The following is a 12,136-nucleotide window of genomic DNA, read 5'->3' as shown; positions in this document are numbered from 1 at the left end:
GGAGTCTGTTGCACCACGGACCTGTCAATTTTCCATATTTTATCCTCGCAGCCCATATCTTTAAATGAAATGGTATGCTCCCTTTCACAGTAGCCAACTGGGTTCTTGTCTGTTTATTTGCTTGTTTTAATCATTTTTTCTCCATCTAGTCAAATAAACCTGTAAATTCAGTGTGTACGCTATGGAACCTCATCCAAAACTATACTGTCTCCTTCCTGACAGGGCTGACAGAGAGTATAATCACTTGTATTGTCCAGAGTACTGTTTACATAAAGGAGCAATAAATACCTGTTGAAATTTTTACTGGAGGCCTCCCAGATGGATGGTTCATTTATTATTACAGACAGGGTTTCATTTACTTAGTTATTAAAAGAAGCAGGCCGCTACAGCCCATTTATAACTATATTAAAACTAAATGAAGCTATAAGTATTGCAGACGGGACTGAGTAAAATACATATAGTGGCTTTCCAGGAAATGGCTAGGAAAAGTATTTAAAAGGAAATGCTGAAAACTTTGGGGGTCCTGGTGTGTCTTTCAGAGCCATGCTTCTACTGGCTGGAGCTCGGGAGGTTATGGAGGGGGTATAGTTCCCATATGTTCCTGTCCTGCCGCTCAGTGCCATATATATATTCTGCAATAGCCCTTCTGTATCTGCCTGTCAGCCATGTGCCACTGGGAGAGACCGAATTAGCCTGTTCCTCCCCTCCTCTAGCCTTTATTGACATGAAAAGCTCTAGCTGGGGATATCGAATAATCTTTCTCTTTATCCCAGAGCCAGACTATCATTGAATATGAACTCCAGTTACAGGAGGGGACGGAGCCGCTCCATCAGCACTGATCTGTAAAGCAAAGGCAGATTCATCAGGTGGACACCAGAGGTCTTAGTTTTGAAGGTATCACCAGAGGTCCAGTGCAGCTGGCCATGAAATTAAAATAAAGGTTGTGGGTGGTCTTTGTGGCACTTTTCTAGCACGGAGGACATTTCACCAGACATACGCACCGCTACTTTGAATAAAGATATATCAGTCACTGGATGGGAAGCACATGCTTGCCTGGGAACTAGATCATGATTTTGTTATGTCCAAGCTAGACAAATAAAGGACAGTCCCAACAAGGAAAGGCTGGTGTCCCAAAGTGGAAGAAATTGTTGACCAGAATTTGATGGGCTAGAAAAACCTAGAAACAAGGAAGTTTGGAATTTTTTAAACAGAGCTTGTTAGGTTAGCAAAAGGCTGCATTTCCACAATCAAGGAAAAACGCAACCTTGCTGAGAGCTAGCTCAGCTTCAGTGGTGAAGTAAAAGTAGCAATTAGAAATGAAAAAGCAATCTGTGCAATAGAGATGAAATATAACATACATGTAATATGAAAGGGGAAGATAACAATCAATCTAAAAGAGAAATTATAAAATACTGAAGATGGATAAAAGGAGTGGAGGATACCAGAGGAAAGTTCAAGGACAAGGAGAATAAGGGTTTTCTTAAGGTATATAAAGAACAACAGCAATAAAAAAATTCTAGCAATAGCCCCTTGTTAGCTGGAAATATTAAAGCTGTTAATAATATTAGAGTCAATAAATATTTTTTTACATGAGAAAAAGCAGGGTGCCTAGTAGACAGGCAGGAAGCTGAACAGTGTCTAGAGACAATAAATTATTTAAAATCAGTTACCCTAGATACAAGTATTCGTAAGCCTCAGATCCTCCATGCTACTGTATAGCCATGAAGGCCACTGGCTAGCAAAATCTGAGGGTCATTTGTGATGTACCTTGAAATGTGGGGTAAACCCCAGGAGACAGCTAATGCTGTGCAATATGCCAAAAGGCCAAGGAAGAAAGTTTAAGGACAGATCGCCTGGCACTTCCTACTGCACACAAAGTTTGGGGGGAGGCCAGACAGGGTTCCTTTAATACCAGTAAGGAACTGACGGATAAGAGCATAATAATTTCCGTTCAATGTTTTACTTTCAAGGAAAGAAATGTAAGTTCTTATCAACCAAATCTGATTTCATTCTGTGAGAGGCTGGCAACTAGGACAGGGTAGGAAATTATATTCACCGATGGCAAAACTTTGTGGAGGATGACAGAGAAAGAAACAGTGAGGATGGAGCAGGTTATCAAATAGTCTGAATAATTTAATAATTCAGCCTCACTTAAACAAAGGAGGCTTGAAAGAAACCAACACGAAGTTGTATCTGCCAGAGCAAGGAATGTCCTCCTGACTCTGTTTTTAAGTGGGGACTCTACCCTGGGAAGCTGCAACTCTGTAGGATGCTGCAATTCCAAACGCTGGGAATCCTGCAGCTCAGCAGGACGCCCCGGCACAGAGAGACGGCGTGAGCCTCTGGTGTGCAGGGCAGGGTCCAGGGGATCGCACCGGGACGCGGAGCTGCCACTTTTCCCACCGCTTTGATGATACAAGACACTTCTCATTTCGGCGCAGCAAAGTTTGGGAACCTCTAGCCTAAACGATCTCATTTCCCTTGCCCGACCTGCGAGACAGAGATGAACAAAACCACATCCTGGGGTATGAATGTTGCTAAATGAACGGTCAGCGTTATACAGATGACTGCAGTCATCTGCAAGGGAGCACGAGAATAAAAATGGGTGAGATGATGACTCCAGCATGAGGACAGATGCTTATAATGCTGGGGATTAGGCAGAAAGAGGCTATTTGTAAGGAAATAATCACCGAGTACAAAATCAGATGCTGCACCTTCAGCGGGGAGACTTGGCAGTGGCAGTTCTGTCTCAGACACATTAAATTCCCCAAGATTTCTGCCACAACCGCTGACACGCAAGGCAGGAGTACAGTTCATGCACTCTTATTTCATTTCGCATTTGAAATGAATATTTTGTAGATGGCAGCATCAGCAATTGCTAGGAAATCAGAGGGAGAGAGTTAGTAAATAACTGCTAATCACACCCAGAGAGCCTGGAGGGAGCAGGAGAAGGGAGGCAAGAAATGGATTGGAAAATTGCGAGCAGCGCATTCAAAACTTTTATCCCCCAAATGTGTTTCCTCCTGTCACACAGAGCATGATTAGCCATGAAACTTTGGGAAGTCCTCAGAGTGATTGGACTACTTAGACGAGTGTTTAGGCGTGAGCTGCCAGTACGTCGCTCATCACTCTTCCCTCTCTCTGAGTATTCATGTATTTTTAGGTGGCTTCCTTGCTCGGGGAGTGGGCTCCCCACTCCCGAACCTCACGCAGGTTCGTTTCCCTGCTTTTTCTGAAGAATTTCTCCCATTTTTAAGGAGGCACTCTGGGTCCTTCTGCCCAAACATCATTCTCGGGAAGCGCTGTGGACTGAGGGGCACTTTCTTGCCACCCTGCCAAGGAGTTAGAAAATTCAGGGTATGATTCAATTGCATTTGTTCTTCCTTTCTTTAAAGGGGGAAAACATCACCAGGGCATACCCAGTCGCTCCCCGGGACAGCTGCTGCAGAGGAAACCTTATTTCAACTTCTGCTCATAGGAGAGAGTGATGGCTGTATCATTTGGAGAGGACTGCCTTGCATTTCTAATGAGACCATCAGTGTAATGGGAATTTAGCAGAGCATTTAGCTGGTTTAAATGGTTTTGGAGAGCGGTGTAGACCAGCCTAGATGGATTCAAGCCAAGGACAGAAAACTTTTCCTTCAGAGCATCTATTTATTATTGGAATTGCTAATTCTATTTCTATAGACTGAGTCCGTTTTTCAGGCATTTAAATTCTACACTCTGGAATTAAATCTCACATTGATATATATGCTTCATTCCAGCATTAAGTACATTAATATTTCACCAGCCTGATTTTACTGGCCTTCTCCCTCTGTTTTTAATTAGATTTGACGGTATTCTATATAATCATGTTTTCCTACATGTTTCTGTGTAGCAGAACTTGCACAAACTGTTTGTTGAGGGGTTTTTACAACTTAAACATCATATATTCAGAGTGAATTTTAGATGCTGCAAGCAGTGCTTGCAGAGGTCTTACAAGCCTGCTGAAAGCTCTATTACAGCATTTATAAAATATCCTCTTGATCTAGCTGTTTACCTCAATCCATAAGCTTTTGACTTTATTTCATATAAAACACGAGTAAATACTACACTTTTCAGATAATATAAATGCATGAGCTTTTTTAAAGTGAAACATTTGCATCAGTTATAGCACTAAAGTGAAAAATAATTTCAGCAATCAGAATCTAATTAATTAAAAATTACTACTGTATAAAAACAGCTACTCCTATATTTAGGATTAGTAAACAAAGCTATTGGAAATACCTCTTTTGGCTGTAGGTAAGTAGCAAATATAACTGGCCATCTGTTATGTGCAAGTAACCAAGGTAATAGCAACAACATTAGTTTTCCTTTTTTTTTTTCTTTTTTTTTAAGGAAGGAAACATGTTCATCTGTTTCTTATGAACTCTCCATACTTCTTACCAGGCGTATTTTTCCTTGCATTTCTCTTTTAGAAAGCAACCAAAGACAGCCAGAAACCAAAGGTGCATTTGTCTTATTGGAGCTTAAGTCATATTACATACGTGAACACTTGTAGCTGAAATAATCCCAGTAACATAAGGGCACAGTCTGGAGAGGAAGGACAGATTCCCACCTGGCCTTCTCTCTCATTTTGCTGGGAACAAGAGTTAAAGGTCTTGCACAGTTTTGCCTCCAGGAAGGCTTTGTTTTGTTTTTCTACGACGTGAAGCAATACTTTTCTTTTCCTATATCAGTGCATCAGTTGCAACTTTAAACATCTGGAGCCAGTCTAAGAGCCTTCTAGCATACTGCTACTTAGAATAATATCTATTTTCTCTCTGGGTTTCTGGTGATATTGAAACTAATGTCCAGTTCTTGAAAGGTCACTATGCATTTATGGGAAAGAAAATAAAATGTCAATATTGTGCATTAAAAAATAAGATAATTTTCCAAAAACAGTCTCATTCAGATGAAACATTGTGGTGGCATAAACTCGAATGAGCACTTAGTTATCTGATTTTCATATTTCATCACAACTCTTTGCTTTGTGGGGTTCCTCTTCAGCTAAAATCAAAGTATTTTTCCACTACTGAAGTTCCTTTCCTACATAATGAGCAGAAATCTCAGAAGTCCGTAATAAATACAGTATTCTGACTGAGATGCTGCCTAGCATTAAAATGGAACAATATACTTGATCAGATTAACACATTCATGAGATCTTTCTCAAATTGCAAAGATGGTGGCTTCTGAATTTATTTAAATGACAATTGCAACATACATATATTTGTGCCCTGGGCTTGCAAACCATTGGCATGTTCTTTCCTAAAGCATTAAATGTTAATGATTTAATTACTATCAATATTTTTCCTTTCCTTTTTTTGGTTCTAATCATCAAAATTGTCATGAAGACCATTTCTTGTATAGTAGCTTAGACGACCAGAGGGACACAAGGAGGGGTTTGCCCCTCATTTTCATAACCTCTCTTGAAAACCTTCAGGGCCTCTTCTGCTGTCCTTTGATTTACGTGCCAAAAGGGGATCTCTCTAATCACAAAAAAAACCCACAGAGGCATTTTTGAGAGTTTAACGCCTCAATAAGTAATTTGCGAGGGGAAGGAAAGAATTCATTAGGCCAAGGAATGTGAAATGTGTCAGAGGTTAAAGTAAAATGCAAGGTGTGATGCCTGCTGCTTCTTTCATGTGCATCAGCAGATATGAAGGATAATTCCCGGGTGGGGTCATGTCTTCACCCTGGAAGAAAACAGATATCCTCCTAAGTAGGGCTATGCTGGAAGGGTCTTGGACTGGCTCCAGACATTAAAAGTTGCCACTGATTCCCAACTGGCTGTTGAAGACCGCTTCCCCCAGACACTGCACCATCGACAGCTCCTTCCCCAGCAGCACCGTCTCCTCCAGCTCTTTCAAACCCAAAAATCTTTGACCTGGGCCCTGGCTCTACCTTCACACTTGAAACTTGATGTTACTTTGATGTTACTTCCCAGAGGGGAAACTAGATGTCTTCCTGCTATCGCCCAGACTCTGGCTGGGGCTGAAAATAATCCTTGCTTGGGACTTGACTTTCCAGCAACAACAAATCAGGAAAACAGACAGACAAAACAGTGAAGCTGCAAGTCTCAACCATTCCCTTTCAGTAAGGTGGTTCCTGGGCAGCCTGCGATGGCCTCCCATCCCAAACGCCGGGTGCTTTTGACCAGGAGCATCTCCTGGCCCTTCAACATGCTGGGATGAGCAGGAGTCCCACAGGGTCCCTCTGCAGTGCCCCACATGGTCACCCTGCCCCGATAGCCTACTGAGCCAATGCAGGGAGCAGCCCCCACATAAAACAGGTCAGGCTTTCTGATAAGCTACGTAGAAGATTTGGACACAGTCACATTGAAATTGGCAGATGTTGGGCATCGACGCCCTCTAGAAGACTTTCTGTCTCTTTTCCATTGCATGTAAGTAACCCCTCACCTCCCTCCTTTCCCACCGTAACTGAGTGGCCCAGCACCCCAGGCTGCAACCCCATAATTGGTTACTGGAGAAAGAAACCAGCTGGCTTGCTAAGGCATTTCTCAATATCCCAAACTCATCCTCATTTCCTTTCATTATGTCTCTACCTGTCACGTTCTTTGCGGAGAAAGGAACAAATGCATTAATTAGAGTGCAGTGAGCGCTCCCACCCGAGCCTCCCACCCCTCGCTGCCTCCGCTGCGACCTCGCGGAGACTTCACTAAAAATGTGTAATTAGGTTCTGCAAAGTGACTTCCTGACCGTATGTGCTCTTTGCCAGTGCAGAAGCCCTAAGTGGTGGTGTGTGTTTTTCAGAGCTGCTTCGAGTACCACTTCATTTTTCTAGCTTTTGTTTGCAAAGTTATATTTACTTATCTTCTTAGCAGTGCCCGAGCACATCAAAGCCAAGTCCATTTCGAAAAATCTTAAAGCCCATGGACAATGTCACTTACTGGCCTGGATTTTGCATGTTCTGAAAAAGGTGTTATAGAAAATAGCTATAGATAAGCTGTGTTGAAAAGGCTGTGTTTGCACATGAGCTTGTATGTGTTTGTCTGTCCGTCCGTGTACTAGTTTGCCAGAATATGTAAAGAAATTCCATCCTGAGCAGGGGTTGATTTAAACATGATCTGGAGTGCTCTGCTAACATAGGGTGTACCAAAGCTCATTCTGTGCTGAATTTGTGCCAAAGTGCTTTTCAGATAAATTACAAATTAATGTAGTGCTTCTTGTGAGCTTAAAGTATTTTTCTTCTCTTCTGTTCTCCCTCTCTTCAAGTCAGGTCTGCCGGTCCAGTTATGGACTTTTTCTTTTAACCATCATTGTTGTCATGGTGGAAATGAGTTGTTGAGGAGAAGCGTTCCTCAAAAGCATCCAACTCAAAATTGATCTAGCTTCCTTAAGATGCTTACTGCAAACTGGAGCCCCTATAATACAAATACCTCCTCCTCACCCAGGGAGTGCTTCAGCCTGGGCTCTGAGAGCTGCCTGGTGTCCAAGGAGCCTCCCTCTCCAGGACTGCTGGCAGGGGAAGCTGAAGTCGCTGGTGACGGTGTGTCCTGCTCTGGCTGTAGCTTTGTAGATCAGGGCTGAGGGCCTCACCTGACCGTGAAAGCAGTCGGGGAACCAGCAAAGACTTTTAGGCATGGAGGTTATACCTGCACAGCTCCTGCCCTTACAGGGTAGACCTCTACATTGGCAAGCTGTCTTAACCTGATACCTCCTTGTGACAAATACCTGGATCAGGTGGGCTAGATCCCACCCTAGGGAAAAAAAGCAAGCAAGCAAGCAAGCATTTTATGATGACCTGGTTTTTTCCTATCCCCAGCGTTAGGAGGTTGTACGCTGATGGTAGTTCCAAAAGGGGCCACGAGCCACGGGCAGGCAGTGCTTTTCTTGGAGAGCAATGGTTCTGAAATGAGAAACAGACAGGGAAAATAAAGACGGGCTAAAACATACAAGCAAGGAGAGGTTGATGGGCCAGCGCTGCGGTTTCTTGTTTCTTTTATGTGGATGGTTCCTGCTTGCACTCCTGGAGCTCCACTCACACCTCCACACAACCTGAAGGCTTCGAAGCATCATAGTTGCTTCTAATCACAGACTCACAGTACCCATTTTTTTTATGTTGACACAAAAAGCCAGGATGCTAATAAATACACAGAGCTACCTATAACATTTCATTGAGTCACCATCCCTGGGGGTATTTAAAAGACATGTAGACGTGGTGCTTAGGGACATGGTTTAGTGGTGGACTTGGCAGTGCTAGGTTAATGGTTGGACTTGATGATCTTAAAGGTCTTTTCCAACCTAAAAGAATCTATGATTCTGTGATTATATGCTTTTCATTTTCCAACTTCCATTTAGGAGAAGAGCTAAATTCCTAAATCTTAAATAACGTATGTAACTACCACCTCACTAGCAGAAATTCACGCACTCAAACTCAAGGGAGAGCAGGCAGTGACACCCTGGGTGCTCTGCTTTTCACACAATAAGCACATCTCTCTCTGCTTAAGTCACTATCAGTGCAGATTTCATCACATTTAATTACATAATGCTCAATCCCAGATCTGAGCTTTCTATTTTCAAGCACTGTTTTCTCAGGGATGCCCTAAACAGATCTAACTAAAAACATAAGCAATTATAAAATTGTTTGGATCCCTGTAAGTGGTGGGATCCAAAGCCTATGTGGATCTTGCAATGTTTAGAGTAAGCTTTGCCTTTCTGACATATTTTAGCTCCTAGGAGCTATATCCTGTGTCATTCGTACTTGTCCCATTTGCCCACTTCTCAGCAGGGCTTGTTAGCTTGGCCGGTAGCTGCATCAATACGGCCACTGGAGTTTTTGCTGACTCAGGAGAAGGCAGAGTGAGCTTTTTCCTGCCTGTGGACATACTTCCAGATAAAACACAGGCAAGTCTTGCTGTGAGATTGCCTAGTCCCTCTAACTCAATGGGTGACCTATATATTTGAGGTGTCTGCATTGCAATGAGATTTTGCTGAATTTGATATGTTGGTTTTACAGAGGAAAAATCTTGGCGTATGTAGAAGGAAATGTGGGAAAAAAGCAAGACAAGAGTGGGAGTTTCTGCTCTGACCCCCCATCCTATTCTTATACACCTCTGTTTCCTGAAAGGTGCCGTGGGGAAATAGGGAAGCAGCTGTGATGGCAGCAACGGGCAGGGACTGTACGTATAGCGAGGAGGTGAGGAGAGGGTGGTTGGGCTCGGTTCTCTTAAGACATGGCACACCATGTCACCCATGTAAGAGTCACGCTTTTCAGGCACACTCTTGGAAGATCTATGCACAAGTACAAGGAGGTGGTTTGAAATTACTACGTATGTCTTCTTGAGATATTTACACTCTGGGGACCACCCACGTCTCAGGATGTGTTTGAATTGCTCACCAAGCTTTCTTCTGGAGTCAAGATGAAATTACAGATTCTCTTTTCCCAGAACGCAAGAAAAATTAGTAACTTTCTGAATGATTATTATTATTATTACAGAGGCGTTTTTTAAAAATAGGTCCCATTCTTGAAGACCTTTCAAGCACTGGGGGAAATCTTTGCACCTCTTCAGCTCCTTTAACTGCTGGTTACTTAACCCTAGCTTGTAAAAAGAAATACATGGAGGTAAAAACAAACTCCTCTTCTTTGTGAGCCAGTTTAAGCCAGTTGAGGAAAGAATATGGGAAGGGAGTATGAAATCCCCATTAGAAAAGATGCATTATTTTCTATGTTTATATGACAGTGAAATCCTTGTGGATACTCTTGTGCACTGAGACAATATATTTTAGTTTTAATTGTTTCAGTCAATGTCAATTTTACATCAAACATGCAATAAAGTAAAAACGGCCTTTGGGAAACATCACTGAATCTTATTTTGTGCTGCAGTACTGCCAGTGTAAATATCTACTTCTGTTTTGTAAGCTCAAAGCCAAATGGAGCAAAATTTTCCTTTCAGAGAAACTACTGACCTGTCAGCATCAAAAATATTATTTTTAGCATATAAAAATTGTTTGTCAGTGATTGTAATAACAAGAATCTTTGCAAAATCCATTATTACTCTAGTAAATATTTTCCCTTAGGCAGTAATAGTAGGAAATGAATTAAGAAGTTAGTTGATAGCAACTGGATAAGAAAAAATTATAAAGTGTCACGTCTACAGAGTTACTGGGATAAAATATATTTTCTTTCTATTTAAATTATTAAATGTTTACAGTAGCTCAGAGAAAACATTAGATCTAAAGCATTTTGGTAAATTATAATTTATTCTGCTGCTTGCTTTCCAGAATGCTAGAAGATGACCTCAAGTTAAGCAGTGATGAAGAAGAGAATGACCAGGTAAGAACCAGACAACTAACATGTCACTTGTAGCATGTTTCATGTCAAGACTGAGCTACTGCAAATATTTTGCTAACGCGTTTTCAAAACAGACATAAAGGTTATCAAAATACACGGCAGTACTGTAACTGGAGTAACAGATGTTGCTGCTCAGAGCCAGCCCGCGTGTGCTAACTGCTGGATTGGTGGGGAGCAGTCTGCAGTGCTCTTGATTTATTGCCTTGATGCGACCCAGAAGGTTTTTGTATCAGTCTCCTTCTGATTTGATTTTGTTTTGGTTTAAAGAGCAGCCAAGGAGGGGAGAAACAGGAATTCTGGATTAAGGGTTCAGGCCAAACCTTGCAATCATGAGCTGGCCCCAGGGATTAGCTGCTGGGCTGCTTCCCTCTTACCTGCCTAGAGTCTCGCCGGCATCCCCCCAGCCCTCGCCTCTCCTCTGGGCATTTTCAGTCCTGTCTCTGCATGGCCCATGCATGCTAAGAAAGCGAAGGACAGCTGAGAGAAAGCCTTGGCCGTGTGTCTGGTTCACTCCATAACACAGCAATTAGGGCACTTGCCTGGGTTTTAATAATCCCAAACTACCTGACTGGGAGCAGATACGTCAGCCAAAGTTTTCCATGTGTCAGGAGAGCTGGGTTTTGTTGGCAGCGGGAGGTGTCTCCCAATCTTTCCTTAAAACATTGTTGTGTTTTGTCTAAATAGTTAACTACTCACTAGAATAGGGCTGGATCTTGACTTTCCCATGGCTGGCCAAGTGCCTCGTTGCCAAGCGGTGCTATGCCACGCTCCTTCTCAGTATACTGGCATGAGCGATTTGGTTGGGGATGAGAGGGCAAGAGCCACTTCCCTTCCTTCCTGCAGTGAAATGCATGTCCCGTGCCTTCACCTGAGCATATGAGGGCAGTACTGCCCCTGGTTGCGTCTCACAGGTGGATCCAGACCTAGATATAACATGGGTTTCAAATGTGATTATCTCAGTCAAGGGTAACTGGAGCTATCTAGACTTCTGAAATTCAGGATCTTAAACAAATAATTCTAGGTATGTAGGCATGAAGCTCTTCCAGGGTTTTCTTTAACTGTTGTTATTAGAATTTTACAATATATTCCAAACAGGTAAATCAAAACCTTTTAATATTTATACTAAACCATTATTTCATCTATTTTGAGCAAAGCTTCTTGGTGTTAAGAAGATTCAGCACATAGATTCAATTATTTACATATTTATACAATTTCTTTTTGTTTAATGTATTTCATCCTGAAGCACTTCACATTTAATTACTCTTCCTGCTTGTCTAGATAGTTTAAAATACAGCGCATAGACAGCGTAGGGCAAAGTAAAGTGAGGGACAGAAGGGATGCCTGAAGAATAACAATAGCACACCAAGATGCCGCGGTGCTCGCAGCGAGGGGCTGGGTGGTAGGGGAGGGGGGAGCCGGTGGTCAGGAGAGATGGCTTGTCCTTCACGTAGGAAGGGAGATGGGATCCTGCGTAATGGATGTCAGCGTGGAACCGGCTGGCAAAGCCAGAGAGCTGAAATTCTGGTCTGCTTCATAGCAAGCAGAAAAGGACACGTGAAAGTGTTTATCATGCAGGAGATAAAAAAACATTAGTAGGTTTAGGTGGAGAAGGGATTGTGGAAAAGTACTGCCGTTTGGGCGTGCACACGTGGTACCTTCGGTTTAGCGCTACCACTTACAACTATTAACATCTTTCATGCGCTTGGATTGCTCAGTATTGTGTGTGCTACGCAAGGTCTTCGCTCAGTAACCAGAGCTTTAAGGTACAGCTGATATAGCCTGGGTCTTTTATCTCGGTGCTCGA

At 42.6% G+C, this 12,136-nt stretch overlaps 1 protein-coding gene across 1 annotated transcript in view; it reads left to right on the top strand.

Moving 5' to 3' along the window:
- AFF3 (ALF transcription elongation factor 3) overlaps positions 1-12,136 on the top strand; it is a 278,904-nt gene that overhangs the window by 176,671 nt on the left and 90,097 nt on the right. The window contains exon 8 of the mRNA XM_072855188.1: positions 10,263-10,314. Coding sequence (XP_072711289.1) covers positions 10,263-10,314 — 52 coding nt within the window. The remainder of the gene's footprint in view (positions 1-10,262; positions 10,315-12,136) is intronic.

The sequence above is a fragment of the Ciconia boyciana genome, chromosome 1 (assembly GCF_034638445.1).
Source record: "Ciconia boyciana chromosome 1, ASM3463844v1, whole genome shotgun sequence".
Lineage (NCBI taxonomy): Eukaryota > Metazoa > Chordata > Aves > Ciconiiformes > Ciconiidae > Ciconia > Ciconia boyciana.
The sequence above is the reverse complement of the archived record's forward strand: the minus strand, read 5'-3'. Positions and strand labels throughout refer to the sequence as shown.